The sequence below is a fragment of the Lycorma delicatula genome, chromosome 5, assembly GCF_047948215.1.
Source record: "Lycorma delicatula isolate Av1 chromosome 5, ASM4794821v1, whole genome shotgun sequence".
In the NCBI taxonomy this organism is placed as follows: domain Eukaryota; kingdom Metazoa; phylum Arthropoda; class Insecta; order Hemiptera; family Fulgoridae; genus Lycorma; species Lycorma delicatula.
The window spans coordinates 106,855,184-106,874,835 of NC_134459.1; the positions used below are offsets into that span (position 1 = coordinate 106,855,184).

A 19,652-nucleotide genomic window follows, 5' to 3' on the forward strand; every position below is an offset into this window, starting at 1 on the left:
CTTTTTGAATCATTAGTCAATTGATTGGTTTGATGCTAACCACTTTTTCTTTCTGTTCTGTGATAATCTTATAGTCTTAAAATGTTTACTACATTCAGAATTTTCTATTTATTTAATCCAGTCTTTGTTTTCTTGATCGGTTTTACCTTCTACGTGTCTCTATATCACCAAATAAATATCTTAATATGTGGCTTGTCAATTTATTTTGTCTCATACAATATGATCTTATATAAAAACATTTTGTCAGAAATTTCCTTACTCTCCCGTTTATCTTAAGACTTCATTTCGAATTTTAACTATCAAACTAATTATCAAAATCCTTGCATCTAAACACATTTCAATGCCCTTTATTCATTTCCTTTCTGTTTTATTACCCATGTTTTACTACATAAAGCGCTAAATTTTGCTTAAATATTTCCAAAAACCTTTTCTTATTCTTAGGCTTATTTTTGATAACTGAAGGCTTCTTTTTAGTATTAAAGTTTTTCTTTCTTGTGTCAGCCTGTTTTTCAGTAGTAATACATCTATAACATTCAATATATTTTATTACTAATTTTTTGAACTGTACTTAAAGTGCCATAATAGTAACGGTTGAAGGCGATCTGAGATAAGACATTCCGAAAACGAATTTTAAAGAATAACAACATCCCATACCAGGCTTACTAAGGAAAATATAGAAGGAAGTTGTTTCATATTTGCTTTTTCATTGAGCCGAATTTTATCAGCATGTCAAGCTCACTAAACAGGAGATGACATTTTATTATTGATATCAGAGAAAGTAACTCAATCAGTTAGCTTTTTTGCCTAAAGTGCCACAGCAATAGCTGTGACATTTTAAGCACATGCATTAGCTACATGAGCCACAATAATAAGAAAAACAGTTGTGTGTAACAAGAAATTAGTACAACCCTTCGACCAAATTAGTTAAAAAATAAAAATACTGTTTTTTTTTTTAAATTTCGGTGTCAGATTTCAACCGAAAATTCCATTTTGATCATCCTTTAATCCATTTTGTTTAGTTTCGGCGTGACGTCTGTAAGTACGTATGTATCTCGCATAACTCAAAAACGATTAACGTTAGGATGTTGAAATTTTTGATTTAGTTGTAACATCTATTTGTGCACCTCCCCTTTTGATAACAATCGACTGAAGCAGAAGTACCCAAAAAATCCCAAAATCCAAAAAAATCTGGATTTTTGGAATTCTTCTTAATTGCAGTAATAACCCCTCATTAAGAACATTTCAACGATATTTCATAAGTTGTACTTATTTTCATTGGTTCCAGAGTTATAGCCCAATGGGATTTTAGTTAATGGAATATTTGGTCTTACAAGGGGAAGACACATCGGTTCAATCCGACTTCATCTCCTTTTTTTAAATTCTTTTTTTTTAATTTGAATATATTGATTTATTAATAATTATTAACCTCTGATTGTAAAAAAATTGTTACGATAAATAATAACAATAAATAAATATGAAAAAAATAAGAAGTTATTAATGAAATAAACTTTTATATATTTTTCATTTAAAAAAAATTGTATATGTAATTTAATTTGCGTTCAAGAAAGTCATATGGTGTCCACCTCAGATTTTTTTATTTTGAGTAACTATTCAAAACTTTAGACAGACAAAAAAAGGAAAATTAAAAATCATTTTTATCCATTTGCTTTCTCTTCATTTAAATAACTATTGTTATTCCATTAATACTGAGAAAATCCTATGTTAATGAATAAAATCAGTACAATATATTCCATCTTTTCACTGCAAAAAAAAGGAATATTATTTTATTGATTTAGTTTTCTTCTTTTTTTCCTTTATAGCTGTGACATATATGTAAAAAATTTCATTTACAAGATGAAACAATCACAATTACATTGATATGAGAGTAATAATTTTCATTATACAAATAGTTTCTATAGTGAAAATCTACTTTACTGAAGACGGTAATAGAGACTTATTTCACTTCTGAGTTTTCAAATTAGATTTGGCACAGGATACCGGTTATTCATGAGTTATGATAACAACAAAAATGACTGTTGTCTAATATCAGGCCTCTTTACATCGAGAGTTATAAATTTTACTGAAATGAGAGGTTTCAATGCTTCTCTATTACTATAACTTATTAAAAAAAAAATAGCATTGCACGGTGTAAAATCAAAAGGTGATAGTTTTTAAAGGATTTTTTTTTTAATAATCCATTTTCCTTCGGACTATTTGACTTTTCCCATTTCATTGTTTACTTTTTTTTTACTATCTTTATTTTAATTCCTTTTTTAAAAAGAAACGATTCTTCTTTACTACCCAGATTATTTTATTTTAGCCAACGGATATATGCCGGCTTAAATTAATCTTTTTTTTTAGTAAATCTACTATCTCTGATGAATTTGTCTTCTTTAATTTTAATTTTATGATATATTTATGATTGCGATTTTTTGACTGATTGTAGATATAACGATATGTAATAAAGTTCATGTAAAAATAATATTAATATTAATTATTAATATATAATAAAGTATATAATATATTATTAATATATAATTATAATTTTTAGTATAATTATTTGTAAGTAATAACAATAATTTATATTTTTTCGATATTCTTTTCTACAATATACTTCGGTATAGTTATGTCATTTTTATCTGGTATAAATAAAATTATGATTTAGGGAAAAATGTTTAGTTAATACAAATTGTTATGTTATGCTAATGTTGATCATTAAGCCTTCATGTAACACTACTTAGTAAAGAAATAAATCATTACAGTTTTAAGTTGTTCTTACTTTATTTTAGTCATTATTCAACGTCTAAGTTAAGTAATAACAAGTTACATTTTCTTTTCACTGTGTTTCTAACGTGAGCATTATAAACAAGAGTACATTGTAACTTGTTGATATAAATGCAGATTTTTACGTGCCCGTAATTGTTGAGCCTGTACACCGCAAATGTTTTTTTTTATTGTAGTTTTAAAGTTTTAGACCTATTACTCTTTGATCTTTTATTTTTTTACATAAAAAAATTACTCTAAACTTTTATAATTTGACCAATTACACTAAATATATTATGTATGATATGTCTAAACGTAAACTTTCCTGAACAGCTAATATGAACGCCTATTTTTCAACGTAACTACTTTTACTTTAATGGTTGTTTTAACATTACTTATTATTTTTTTTTTTTTTAAAGATATGCCCTAAACATAATGTAATTAGAAATTGTACAGCAATTACAGTAGATATGTGGTACAATGTTATCTTTTAACATGAATAATAAGGTTATAAAATATTGTTATAATTATAATTATTTTTTATTATTTGTTCTTACCGCAATGAATTTTCTACCATAAAAAAATAAACGGACTTGAAAAAATGCATGCAACTCAGATTATGTAATAAAAATTATTTAAAACACTAAAATGCTCAAACTTATGGTTATAAAATATATAAATGCACTATCAAAATTTAATGAAATATATTTTTAAAAACAAAATTATGTTAATTGATTTAAATAAATAATTGAAAAACAAGAAACGCTGAAAAATCACTTACAAAACATTAACGTAATATCTTAAATTAGATCACCGTTTTTTTAAAAATAAATACCGGTTCGTAAATATTAATGAAATAATTCGTAAATTAAATTTATAGATTAAATAATTATAATAAATATTAGTAAGGCAAACAAATAATAATTATTAATTCTATAAAATTATTTCTAAAATTTTTGACACAAGAAAATATCGATTTAGACAGTTATAATTAAAATAAATACTACAATATGTAATTAAATTTAAGTCCCTAATCGAAATATAACAATTTTATTTTAATATTTTATGTTCTTGTATATAGTTAGACAACATAAAATTGTTTAATTTTTAGGAGATTTAGAATTTTATATTTATTAAAGTAAATTATTCTATCTTACTAGATGTAAAATTGCATTTTAGGAACTAATCTTGTCCCTAGAAAATGCTCTAAATTAAATAGGTCTACTGGATTATTGGAGTTTTAAGAATCTCATGATAAATTATGAGAGTTAAATTTTTTTTAAATATATTTAAAAAAATAGTTTTTATTAGTTGAAAACCAACAGGAAAAATTAATTAAAGTAAAAATATTAAGGGTACTTAGTTTGAACAGAATGGACACCAGTGAACTAATCTCTGGTAATTGCGTTTACAAAACTTAATTATTTAAATCTGGTTTAAATTTGACAAAAATATAGAAATATAGAAACTTTAAAAGAAATGGTAGATATATTTTACTAAAGTGAAACACAACACAACTAACGAGGTATATTCTATATTTGTATTCAATATGTAGAAAAAAGTTTAGTAAACAAAGTAATAAAAGAATACTTATTTATATTAAAAGTGAATATTTAAAAAAAAAAAACATTTGTTTGTTTAAATCTTATTTGCTGTATTTTATTCACTCAAACATTTTAAACATGTTTCTTAGTTTAAGAGAAAGCAATAATTAAGATAGGGAATTTAATTTAATAATTATATTGTATTTAAAACTGAATAAAAAAAATAATTTTGGTTTATCATTTTACCGAAACAGAGTTCAGGCTATTCTTTTAATCATTAGTTAATAACCAGTATTAACTGGCTGGGAGAAAAAAGCCATTGTGCTGTAACGATATCTGAAGATACTTTTGTGCTGCTAAGGCTTAAAACGAAGAAAGAATTAATAATCAAACGAACAACAATTAATTGATAATGAACGCTTACCAGAAGGAAAGGAACTGTTGCAAACTGTCTTATAACTTTTATCCGAGGATATCTCTCTTATGATATCTAAACTTATTAATATAAGTAACTAAAAACTAATCTGACATGAGACACTGATCGCTCCCAGAACACTAAACCGAATATATTATTTTTCTTTTTAGCCACTGGAACCATCATAAGATATTACTTCAGAGAATGAAGATGATATGTATGAATGTAAATGTAGTTTTTTACAGTCTCAGGTGGATTATTTCTGAGATGTATGGTTAATTGAAACCGAATATATTGTTGCAAGCCAAGTTCACGAAAATTCAGGTGATATTTAGCTTAGGAATTCACTAATTAATTTTGATATCACAGAGTTTAAATATATATAATGAACTTCATCATTACTTACAGGGAAAACAATTCTGGCTAGAGTTACTTGTGACTCAGATGTTTTAAATTCGTCACAGAAATAAGAAAGGCTGGAAACAGATACTGTAAAGTAACAAAAATACCTTTATATCATTGGAGAAAATGAATGTTAAAAAATGTAGAATGAGTTAACGGAAAAATTCAGTTAAGTAGTTTCAAGCAAAATATTTATGAAGTTTTACAACAAAATTTTAATCATTTTTGTCCTAAAGTAAATATGATATTAAAGAATTTTTCGATTTGATAACGTCTCACTTAAGCTTTTTCAAGAGTTTTTTTTCAGTAACGTGTTTGTTTAGTAAGGGTAATCTGTAATTAAAGTTACAATTCATTATAGTATTGAGAAATTCCTTTTACTGGTAAATAAAGTATAGAAAATCTGAGAAGTTATTAACTGTAGGCCCATATAAATTTGTTTCTATTAATTAAGTAAGTCGAGTGTTTATGTTATTTTATTATTATTTAATATTAAAATTAATATTTGTTAATAAAGGAATTAATTATTATTATTATTAATTTATATTTTTGTTTGTTTTAGAATTTTACTAAAAGGAAAAAAACTGATGTTTAATCTACGTGATGAAAATTAAGAGTTTATTTTCTTTGGAGGGCATCACAATATTACTTAATAACAGGTATTTATTATTATTATTATTATTTATAATAATTTATATAAATGTACTGGAAATCAATCACATGGTAAAAAATTCATTTTTTTAAAATATATCGATATTAATATAAATATATAATTGCGATACAACGAGTAAATTTATATGTTCTTAATAAATTATAAAAATAGGTTAGTGAAATCAGAAATAGTTATAAAAATTAATTCTCAACAATAAAAAAAAAAAATCTAATTATGGTAGTATGTTTTCTTGCCTGTTTTAATATCTATTCGACCTAATTTAAAATTAAACTAATAAATTTCCTTTTATGATAGCTACTTTGTTTTTAATATTAAATATATCTGTTAAGTATATTTTTAAGTATAAATTTAGAAAATATATCTATAAATAAGTAGTAACGTAACTATAAATTTAAAATTTGTAGACACAATGTTCTACATTTAGGTCGACCTTGGAAAACGGCTACAAATGAATTATTTATTTGCGTGTTTAGGGTATGTTTATGTATAATAAAAAGGCTATTCACAATTATGATACCTTTGCTATTACTGGTATAATAATTTTTAAAAAAATGGGAATATGAAAAAAAGATAATAATTATAAAGCACACCTTTTATGTAATATATATATCAATGGTTTTAGTATATCATGCGGAATGATAAAAATATTTACTTTGTAAAGATTAATATATAAATTAAGATTTATTTAAATTAACAAAATATTCTTCGTGTACGTTTTCTTTTATCAAATCTAGAAATATTACATGCAATTTATTTTACGTGATTTCTTTTCTAATATTTGTTTATGAATTTTATTTCTTTACCAGAAGGATAAAGGTAACTTATCAGATGTTATTATACATATTATTAAAAAAATTGAGTAATTATAAACGAATGCAAATTTTAATTAATATCGTACGTAATTTTTTTTTATACAAGATAACATGACATATTTTTTTAAAACAAGTCTTATCAACCATTTTACCTCATTTTCCATTTAGTTGTTTTATTTAATTAATCATTCTAATTTACAGTGGTTCTTCTTATTTACGAATTTTTTTATTGTAATTATTAACTATAAATTAGATTGTTATAAATATTATGAACAATCTTTTGTCATTTAAGAAAAGTTTTGAAATTCAGATATAGTTATATAAAAAATAAATAGAGTTCTTTGGATTAGTGAATGGTTTCATATTGAGTATGTTGTAATGACCTTTTTTCATATAGCATCAAGATAAGATTTAAAATTTAATTCTATGTACAATGGATTTATATATTTTTATTTTAGAAGAAATTCGAATCCTTATTTTTCAATGTAAGGTACTATAACCGTTTTACTTATTCTGTAGTCACCGGACAGGAAGCAGAATCCCCGTATGTGTATGAATTCACACAAATTCAGCGCCCTCTAACAGATTACACCAAGGATACTGGCCTTTATAGCTTCTAATACCCTCAGTATTAATTGACACAATCAATAGTCAGATCTACACCTACAAAAATAAAAAATCTGAAGAAGGATGAAGGATAAGAAATGAGGAAGATGTATATCCTCGGAAGAACTTCAGGATAACAAACTCAAGGTTCCTCGTATATTAAAGACAGACAAATCACATTATTTATCAAAGATTTTGCGTTAACAATCTGAGATATATCACTAATAAAAAATGTTTTCCCTCCAGAAATTGAAGAAGGATATGAGAACGATTTCCGGGTTATTATCGTAATAATTCAGCCCATACTCGTAATTATGTGGTGCTTTGAAGCATTCAACTAGAACTTCACTGGAGACAGTACAGCTATTATAATAATAATTAGTGCCGTTATTATAATAGGGCTTAAAAATCTAGGAAATTTCTTCCTTTAAGCTTTCCTCACAACCAGGAAAATTAGGCATAAAAGATAAAAATTATAAGATAAGGGAATTAGAGTTTTAAAATCTAGTAACGTACGAAAACTTACAGTTGCTTATTTATTCTAATTCATCATTCCACTAAGGGATTTTAGGGTAAGCAATCCCATTTATTTCCTATTAAAATCATACAAAGATTCCATTTTTATAGGGCCTTGAATCAATTTCTTTTACATCCCTTCTCTTAAGTTAAAAACTCATTAAGGACGTAGTTTTTCATAGAAACTAGAAGATAGATTGACCTTATTTAATTTGTTAAAATTTATACAGATTTTAGAAGGATCTTATTCTGTGTCTTCTTGTACAATTATGTGTTATTTAGATGTCCAGGGTAAAGTATTATTGAATTATTTAATAAATTAAATAATAAAATAATAATTTTAAAAGAAGAGTCAATGTAAAATAAATTATTAGGAATATATCTTCTAAGGGAAACGTTATGATTTTCGTTTAGTACATCTTTATTTCTTATTTAATTCCTAAAATTCAATCATAATCGAAAATATAATTTAAATTATTAATCTGAAACGAACCTAAATTATAAATGGATGTTGTAACTATGAATTAGTTGTAGATTTTAAATTTAGTTGTGCTAAACGTAGAACATAATTATACTGAAATTTTAACTCTTAGATGGAACTGAAATTTGATAGAGTATGAAATATAGGACAGAAACAACTTCAAGGAAGATACTTTGTGTAATATCGTGAAATCTTTCCCTCAAATACTTTATCTTAATTCTAAGGAAACTGTGTCGCACTGTAAAATCTACTTAGAATATATAAATTATATATTTACAATATTTTTTTTTTATTTAAGAATGATTTAATGGAGAATTTTTGAGATAAGAAAATATTTATTTTTGTATAAAACAGAATACTATAAAATCCCCCACAAGGAAAAACAAAAATCCTATCATAAATACTAAAAGAAAAATGATAAAAATCAAATAAATAATAGACAAATTTACGAAATTATATATAAAGTATATCTATCTAAGTGAATTTTACTTTTTTTTACAAACATTTATTAATCATTATTATTCATAACGTGTACGTTGCAATCTATCACTAGTTGAATACTAGTGAACAATAAACAACCTTTCCCCAGGCCCAATTAGATGAGGATGATTTTATCATATGTAAATGAGGTGTTCTATGTCTTTACAAATATAGAACATTTTTTTATTGTTAATATATTTTATATAAATCTCATTTATTATTTTTTTATCGGTAACACATATTTTATTATGATTAATTATTTTTAAAGTTTTGTTTCTTTAATTATATGTATTTTTATACTAATCTTATATCTTCTAGACTGTTAATAGCGCTGTACTTTGTTAGTCGGGGTTAAAAAATGGTCGTCCTAAGTGTGCACAAGATAACATCTCCTTTATATGCAATATTAATCTTCATCTCAATGGGCCTTGGAGTTGTTTATTGTTTGCAAGTTGAGCAGATTGCAAAGTACGCATTAGGAATATAAAATAAAATAAATCTCTAATATTTAGTGCTAACGATTGTTTAACAGTTGAAATACTCATAAAGTTTTAATTTCTTGCTTTCTGTAAAAAAAATATATATATATTTTTTTATTTAATTAAAATAACCAGTTAGCGTAGCGCATTCTTTGCATAAAAAATGATTTTAAAGTCTTATCTTATTTTTTAGACAATAATAATAATAGTAACAATAAAAAAAATAATAACATAAACTTGTATTTTCTATTAACAGAGTTTCTAGCAATCTGTAAATTTATCATGAATTCTTTATTGCTGTTAGCGTAATATACCATAAAGGTATAAAAAATTTAGGAGGACTTTACCGAGGGAAAATTAATAGAGTAGACATTCCTTTCCTGATGTTGGCAGTCTTCTAATGTTTCCCTACGGGCTGTAAGAATTTTTGGTCTCCCGATATCTCTAAACTTAATGGGGCAATCTATAAACTATACACTGTACTCAGTACACCGTAAAATTAATACGTCTCAATCAGCACGCATTCCTTAAATTACTTGTAGATTCATAAGCGTTATATTCTGAGTTATCTTAATGATATTTTAGTTTTATACTTTATTTTAAACTAAACTTTGAAATATTATTTTTAATAAATATTATTATATTAATGGGCAAAGTTACAGCACAATAAAATTACTGTGCTACTTAAGAGCAATGCCATAGTAAAAACTGTGTCTTTTAAATTTAATTAAACAAGCCAATAAATATTAGTAAAATTTGATATATGATAAATAAACTGTGTTTGTAAATGTAATAAAATAGCCGGTCTTTAAACAGTTGACGATTTTATGTTATCATATTTGATTTAGAATCGGGCTATTTTTATAAAAACAGTTAATAAATACATTATAGTTTTGGTTAGAATTAATATTTCAAACTTATAATTATTTTCATAATTATACAGCTACATAGTTTTCATGTTTTATACGTCCGATCTTTAATGAAAAATTTAAAAGAACTTTTAATAAGATGTATGTTAGAATCAGTATAAAAATTCCAATTTTAATATAATTTTTTTTTTTGTTAAAAAGCGATACTCAGTATAACAAATAAATAATAAAATCCATTTACAAAGTATTGCTACGTTCAAGAAATCATATCTAAAATATTTATCAGCAAACAGTTACGTAAAGGTAAAACATTTATTTGGAAATAATATTTAAGAATCAAATTCGTTTTCAATTAAAAACTTGTAAACTTTTAAAAATTCTAGATAATTACCTCTCCTTATTTCAGTATCTCATTATTAATTATTTAATTATATTACAGTATATCTGTTTGTAAAACAAATGGCTCTAAACATTAAAAATATTCAACAAATTATTCTGAAAAAGTGCTAAAAATAAACATTTTATATACAAATTAAAAATCGATCTTTTGCAATACAGTTTTTCAGACTTTTAAATTTTACTTGTAAACAAAATATCTTCAAAATTTTCTACAATATCAAATAAAAATGATATAAGTTTGAAATTTTGTTGTAATTTAATTTCATTAAAATAAAGTACAACGTACTTAAAAATACTTTTTTAGTTTTTTAATGACTTTTTAAAGAAAATAAAACTAGATTTAATGTTTTACCGCAAAATCTTCCTAGTCGTTAGATATTAATCATCTTTAATTAAAATAATTAAATTGTATTATAACAAAAGTTGAAATTATTACTTAGGTTATTTGGTGAAAAATTATAAAAACGTATCAGTAGTTCTTTGTCTTAAACTCCTAATTTTTTTTTTCTTATGCGTTGAATTATGAGTATTTAAAATTTTATTTGATAATATTTTTTCCTCAATTATGATTTATTTGGAAAATTTTACGAAAAAGAAATTGAAAATTAACATAAGCCGTATACTATTAATAATACTGATGTACAATGTGAACAATTTCACCAATTTTTATTATTTTGTTCTTATGTGATTTTATTAGAAAAAAATTACAGGCTTGCTAATAATTGTAAGATCTAACGAATTTTTGTTAAGTCTAATTTTCGTATTATTTTAGTAGTTCAGATATAACAATTTTTTAGGATTTTTACTTAACTTTTAACAAGTTTTTCATATCGATAAATTATTCAGTTATAAATATTTTAATTCTGAATGCGACTTACAACCCCACGATAGACAGCGGGGTGCACGTATTTTTCATAAATGTTTAAATACGAATATTTTCTTTGAATACGTTTTATTACTATTTTTTAAATCGTTGTACATAAATCTTTACCTCATTGTTAGTTTACTGATTATGGGAGGGTTGGATAAACGACTATCTAGAAGTTGGAGATACTCTGTAATTCATTTGTTTTTAAACCTTCAAAAATTTTTAAGTAAATAAAATTTAGGTATTAGTATTATTTAAAAAAAAAAAAATTAAAATACACCATATATATATATATATATTTATTTATATTTGCCATTTCCTTTTAAATTAAGTATATTTTTGTTTAAATATTTCAATAATGTTTTAAGTTCTGAAATTTATTTTTCATAGTACATTTATTTGTAACCAGTATAACTACTAGTTTTTAAATTGTGTAGTTTATTAATTTTTAGTTTTTTTTAATTTTGACGAAAATGATTATCATCCCTGCGAAAGAAAGTATTATGTATATTTTATATTGTAATTATTTTTTTATCGAAGAACTTCCTTTAATTCGTTTGGTGCATTATTATTTATTAACGTACTGCAATTATTTTATTTTTATTTCACTTTGTATTATAGAAAATAAATACGTCTCGCTGTATCAGTGAGATACAATATTTAAATTGTCTTCTGTAATTGACGTTCAAAACAAGAAACAAACTGCACGATGCGAAGGAAGGGTGGACCAATGAGCGGGAGATCGACTGCGCATGCGTGGAGTGCAAGCTGTCATTGGGTAGCTTATAAGGCGGGTGTCGACTGGGGGCGCGCACTCGGCAGTTAGCCGGTGTCAGCAGAGGCGATGAGTGATGCCGCGAGGGTTTCTCGTACGCCGCCGCTCGCCCTGCGAGCTGAGCGCATTTCATCCTGTCGTGCAGAGTTTTTGGTTCGATCCTCGAATGTACCTTTACGCCGATCCACCACCTTTAGATCTTTCTTTAAAATCTGCCACTCCGATCACACCTCCTTCTTCACCTTTACCGAGTACACCGCCAAGGAAACGGACGTTGAGCGAGGAATGTGATAATCCACCACCGAAATCGGCACCGCCACCTGTTACTAGTTGTAAAATACCTTTAAAGAAAAATAAAGCGGTGAGAAGATTAGATTTCGACGAAGATAACACATCACCTGTCTCCGGTACTATCATCAGACGTCTAGGAGACGACGAACCACCTCTGGTCGTTAGAAAGGGTGACATCGATCCTGCTTACAACCTCGTCGAAGTTACCGAGGAAGCAAAAGCCGAATTAGCTAAGATAGAAAATCGTATCGGAGATTATATATGTCGACTTTGTAAGGAAATGTACGAAGATGCGTTTAGTTTAGCGCAACACCGTTGTTCTCGTATAGTTCACGTCGAATACCGCTGTCCGGAATGCGAAAAAGTCTTCAACTGTCCGGCCAATCTAGCATCGCATCGAAGGTGGCATCGTCCACGACAACCTACGTCAAGACCGTCACAGGATACCGCATCGAATCCGGCTGCTGATCTACCCTGTCCGATTTGTCATAAGATGTTTCGACGTCAGGCATATTTACGTAAACATCTAGCGACCCATACTGCTTGACACTCGACCGACACATTCTGCGCACTGGTAAGTCACTGCTGGCCGCACAAGTTCTAGTCTATATTCTAGTCAAAACATTTTTTTGTTTTTTTTTTAATAATCTAGTCATGTATGAAATTTTATCTAGTCGTATCTACTAGTCTAATAAATCTAGTCAAAAATATTTATTAATATATAAAAATTACATTAATTTAAATTTGATTTCTAGTCATGTAAAATAAAATCTAGTCAGTTTCTAGTCATTACATACAAGTATATATTTAATTGTTTATTTAATATTTCTAGTCGGTTAAAAAAATTATTACATAATTAACATTCGGTTATTATTTTCTTTTAATTTAAAAAAACAAAATTTTAAAATGTAATGAATTATTTAGTTACGCTTTTACAATTTTTTTTTACAGTAAATTAATATTTTTTAAATCCATTTGAATTAATTAGTTTATATATTTGCATTAGTAATCAAATTAAGGTGATTACATTTATTCTTAATCGTAAAAAATGTACAAATAATTTAATAGTAAAGAAAATTTTAAAATCAAAATCTGAATTATTCAAATTTTTTAAAAATAAATTAAAAACAATTACATTAAGAAATTAAACAGTATTAATAATAATAAAAGTAGTCTATATATAGTTAGTTAATAATAATTGATAAATTATTTTATGTAAATAGATGTTTTTGTATTATAGTAGTAGTATAAAACCCTTTAATTTTTTTATAAGATATAATATAATTTTACTATATCAACAAATCATGATTCATTCATTTGTAATTAATATACATATTTAAACAAATATGACAATTAATTAACTTACATTACAATTAATTGTTTAATTAAGATATAAGTTTATGAAAATACAGACGTAACATTCAACTTAAAACTATTCCTAAATACATTCCTTAAACAATGATTTTTTCGATTTTTTATTTTAATTACTTTAGTATATATATTAAGGTATTTTAATTTTGTAGAATTTCATTACAGCTTTAAGACTGTGCAATTAAAGCTTTTATAAATAGTTGATATTTTTTACAAATTTAACTTTACAATTAGCATTCAGTAATCAGTTTTAAGCTCAAAGTTTTAAACTGTATAACGCTTATCCTTCTTAATTTTAAGCTAAATTATATACTCAATCTATTAGTAATATAAAATGCTGAAACAAATTATAACATGCTCAAATTAGATTTATTCTAATAAAATCGTTTTTGTGTGTTATTGCAAAATTATATTACAGTAATCTATTAAGGATTATTATTTTATTAACATCATTCATAAATATATAAATATACATTAGTTTAAAAATCTGAGCGAATAAACCTGTTATAAATTTTTTTTAAAATCTATACACCAATTTTTTTGGTAATAAATTAGGTTAAATCTTTATCTTTAAACAATCATCCCTAGCGCCGGCCTCCGTGGCGCGAGCGATAGCGTTTCAGTCATTCATCCGGAGCTTCTGGGTTCGAATCCCCGTCAGGTATGGCATTTTTCATACACTACAAATTTCAATTTGGGCTAAATTACCTACACCAGTCGATACTCGCATATCTCATAAAAAATTTTTTTTTAGACCTAGCTTTTTGTAGATTAGCTTAAATAATAATACGTTTATTAATTATTGTTAACGGTTAAGTAATTATTGTTTTATTACAGTTTTCGTTTCATAATATAAATAATCTGAGAAAGTAATTTAAGAATTACACAATAAGATTTAAACCTCATTCATACCACTAAAAAAAGAAAAAAAACAATATTGATAACAAAACAAGAAATGTTTTTAATTAAAGAAAAAAATTACAAAATTTAAATAAAAAAATTAAGTGAAATAAATAATACTCGACCAAGAAATATAACTATAGGGTCTTGTTCTTTATTAAATAATTAGTTTTACTCGTGGATTTGGCTATGAATCTAGTTGTCTAGCAATCCCTAGTGATAGTGTCAAAAATGCAGGCAAATTTATACAGTTATGTAATCTATTATCTGGCAAATGTATCAATTACACAAAATTCAGTTGCTGCTTAAGAGGAAAGAAAACGCTTTCCTATTTTATAACGCTTACATTTAGAAGGTCCTTGTCTCTTTAATGCCGTCTAATATTTATATAGAGCTAAATTTACATTCATTTACTTTGTTTTAAAATTAGATTTAAATTAAATTTATTTTAAAGAATAAATACAAAAATAAATTTTGCCGATCTCCGCGGTGAAGTGGTTACGTCTCAGCCTTTTTAGATGGAGGTCCCGGGTTCGAATCTCGGTCAGTCATGGGAGTTTTCATACGCTAAAAATTTCTATTTTCATATTTCCACTCACAAGCTTCTTTGTAAACTTCTGTAGTGAATTATTTCATCGATATAATGAAAAATTAAATTAACATTTGTGAATTTACTGTAACGTATAAAACTTACATCGTAAAATTTGGGTTAAAAATGCATAAAATTGTGAAATTGGATACGTATTTATACTACTGTTAAATACCGAGGGGATGTTTCACGAGGGTGATATTGAATCAAAGAGGGTTGTTTGCTTGTGTTGTTCTGTTCTGTTTTGATGCAACAGGTTATATAGCCTACTTCTAATAAAGCTACCCTAACTAATGAGGGGTTTGTTTCACAAGAGGCCTATATGTATATATATTTAGCCTATATACCAAATAAGTCTTGGTCTTTTAACACTACTGATAATGAGATACATTAATTCCTTTTTTGTCGATTACATATTATTCATTACAATATTTATTATAAATATGACAATATTGATTTTTTTACAATATTTATTACAATATTCTTTATTTATAAGGTTCATCCAGTTCAAATAAATTAATAAATATCAGAAATTAAATTGTTTTTTCGTTTATTAATTTTCCTGTTAAAATATTACCAAAATAATTTTTTATCCTGCCGATTTAATAATAAAACCAAAATTACAATTCTCTATATAATCAGTTTTGAATAACGTCCTTCTAAATTTTAATGCAAATTGAATTAAAATTCTTAATTTTTTTTTATTAGGAAAACTAATTCATCAAAATGTTCTCAGAATATGTTTGTGTTAATTGTGTTGCCTGTGACAAATAAGCAAAGAGTTAAATATAACTTAAATGAAGCTTTATAGGCTTGATATGTAAATTTTGACTTCTAAGTTGCTCAATTACAATAAACTTTTTTCAGTCTACTGGAAAAAAAGTTTAATTTTTTATTTATTCTATTTTCGAAAATGGAATGAGATTTTTCGAAGAGTATATCTAAAAATAATAAACTTTTATAAATACTTTGGAATATTTCATTTTTAAATATAGTTAACGCCGTAATTAAAATGTTAAATTAATTGGTTTTGATTTATTTCCAAAGATAACATTTAACTAAATTTATCATTTTATAGAATTTAAATTATAATTTGAGTCGAGGAGAATTTTACACAATTTTATTTCAAAATTTTTGTTTTTTCTAATCTCTTTTTTTCTTATGTTTCATGTATGAAAATATTTGTGTACAAGGTAATAAAAATGAATAAATAAAGTGAAAGTTTTATTTAAATCTGTCAAATATATGCCTGCTGCTATGATATAAAGATTTTGCAAGTGTAAGTAAATAGATTACATTTTTTTTTTTGGAATGATTTAATTCTCAAATTATACGAATTATTGATTTTTACTATCTTTTTTATTGCTGTTCAGTTTCTTTTTATTTATTTCTATTATTTCTTCCAAAATAATAAAAAAAAATAAAAGGTCAACAGAAATTTTTTTTGGATCAGTTAACGTAGAAGAGTGGAAGCGGTGTATTTAAAGATAAAAAATTGTTTTCGTTTGCTAAAATAAAATAAAATTTAAAAAACCTTTTACTTATTACAAATACATTTTTGAAGTTTCATATAACAAGGAAACTTCAAATATTGTTGTTCAAACTCTAAAAATTGTTTAATAAGAGAAGATTACAGCAACATAAAATTTTATGAGATAGGATAATATAGTTTACTGCAGCATGCAACAATGCTACATAAATCTATTCTTAAAAATAAGATATAAATTTTTAATCAGTAAAAATAGCTCACCGGCTTGTATAGTCGTTAACTCGTAGTAGAAAATTAGTTGTTTAACAGCTGATTTTCGAAGTCGAAGGTTCTGAGGTTCAAATCCTAGAAAAGCTTAGATGCTTTTGTACGTATTTGAATACTATACAGTGGATACCGGTGTATTTTTCTGGTTGAAGTTCAATTAACCACACGTCTCAGGAGTGTTCGGTCCGAGTCTGTAGAAGAGTACATCTCATTTATATGTCATACATTTCATTCTAATTTCATTGGGCCGTGAGGGGTGCTTGCTTATTGTTCACTAGTTGAACAAATTCCAACATACATATTAGCAAAAAAAAAAACCAAAAAATTGATATTTTACTTGGTAAAACTATCGACTTTTTTCATTGTTCGATAAAAAGATTCCGATATAAATTTCGTACAAATAATTTTATTACATATTTAAGTTTTGACAGTTAGTTCCGGTGTAATCACACAACAAATTCATGTGTACTATGAATTTTAAAAACTGATGGAACAGTCTCGCAATTTATACTTTAAAAATGCGCACTCTAATAAATCTGCGTATTGAAACAAAATAATTAAAGTTTATTTTAATTTAATATAATGTAGGAAACCATTATCCCTTTGAAAACATAAAGATTTTAATTTTTTATTCCGAACTTTGAACTTGTATTAATATAATATAATGTATTAATTTATTTGTTCGTGGTCTAAAATCGGATACTTTTATGTTCCTGATAAGAGGATGCGTCATATTGATTTAAAAGAAGATGAAACGTTTGCTATAGCGGTGAATAATAATAGTAATAACACTAATAGTAAAGTGTAATCTACCAAAAACGTTTTATTCATAATTTCACAAATTTAAAATTAAAACTGAACATGAAAAAGGATATCGAAAAAATGTAATTTATGTCCTTCTAAAATATCTAAATTTCGTTCGTTTAATTAATAAACAAAAGGAATAATAGCTATGATTTTGTTGTTAGTATTATAGTTATAATAAAATCGTCATCAGTTTTATCTTGAACAGAAGGAAAATAGATTTATACTAAATCGTGGAGGCAGCTGTCGGTTAACTGCTCACCTTTCATTAACATTCGGTTTTTGCTTTGTTTAAACTCTTCATCGTATTTGTTCAGTTTTTTTTTATAATATATTTCAACAACTTTTTTCTAATTTTAAATTACAAAACCGTAATTCTATAATAATTAATTTAAAAATATGTTTCATTTTAATATTGTTATTGAATCCTTGAAATAATAGTAATCTTTTGTTTTATTTTATTATTAATATAATTTTTTTTTAAATTTGTTAAATAATTTTAATAAAAGATCTTAAATTCCTCATCAAGTAGATATACAAAATTAGTTAACAAATAATTCAAAAATTTATTATTTAGTAAAATTTTTAATAATAATAAAAAAAAGCATCATATGTAAATGAAAATCGAAAAAGCTCTTAAAAATAGCCGAATGAAAAGAAATTAACAGATTAAATCTACAATTTAAAAAAAATAATCATGTAATATTAAAATTTGTATTTTTTATCTTCAGTAAAATCAGATTTCGTAATAATTAAAACCGGATGACATGCAAGTATTGTACTGTGTTATTTTAATGATTACTGATACAGGTTTTTCTCCCTTGGGTATAGAAAGTAGTAATTCAGCTTTCCACAGTTGATTAAAACACTATGATCCTTAAGTAAGTTTCGTGATTCGTAAACTTAACAACCGACTTTATATCGTATAGCTTCTGTCTATTACTAAAATATAAGCTAAAAGGCTATTGACTTTTATTTTATAAATTTTATTTTATGAATTGACTTTTAATTTTATTAATAAAATATGATCTTATTTACTAACAAATGGGATGAAATTGATATTTTTACTTATTTAATTTCATTTGAAACAGATCTGTCAGAATGAATTTTATTTATAAATAATCTGAGACAAGTAAAATTTGTTTGTTTCATTTATATTTGGATTTACATTTATATATAACCTACCTAAAAACTTCATACCTTGTATGTTTTACTGATAAAAAAATTATATTTTAGTTAAAACTTAATTCAATTTAAATAAAAAAAGAGGGGGTTGTCGATTTAAAAAAAATAGCTATAAACTTAGCAAACTTTTTTTGTTGCTTTGTTAATTCGTAAAGTTATTCTGTTTTATTGCTACAAAAAATAATCACCTAAAAGTATTTTTTTATCGTAAGTTTATTTTATAACTGGGTTACAACTCACAACACACCAGGTTGGTCTAATAGTGAACACGTTTTTCCAAATCAGCTGATTTGGCAGTCGAGAGTTCCAGCGTTCAAGTCCTAGTAAAATCAGTTATTTTTACACGGATTTGAATACTAGATCGTGGATACCGGTGTTCTTTGGTGGTTGGGTTTCAATTAACCACACATCTCAGGAATGGTCGAACTGAGACTGTACAAGACTACACTTCATTTACACTCATACATGTCATCCTCTGAAGTATTATCTGAAAGGTAATTACCGGAGGCTAAACAGGAAAAAAAAGAGATACCACGCCTACAAATGAGAATTACTGCCTGGTGCAAGGCTTTACCATTATTTTATTATGAATTTTGATATAATATTATTAAAACTGCTTAATTTTTTAAAATTAAATTCGAAGATTTTTTATTAATTTTTGTTTGTATTGACCA

General features: G+C 25.3%; 1 protein-coding gene across 1 annotated transcript; it reads left to right on the forward strand.

Moving 5' to 3' along the window:
- The first annotated feature begins 12,158 nt into the window (after positions 1-12,158).
- Positions 12,159-12,920, forward strand: LOC142325719 (insulinoma-associated protein 1-like). Its single transcript, XM_075367751.1, has one exon. It carries the CDS (start codon positions 12,159-12,161, stop codon positions 12,918-12,920), a length of 762 nt encoding a protein of 253 aa, XP_075223866.1.
- Positions 12,921-19,652: the final 6,732 nt, after the last annotated feature.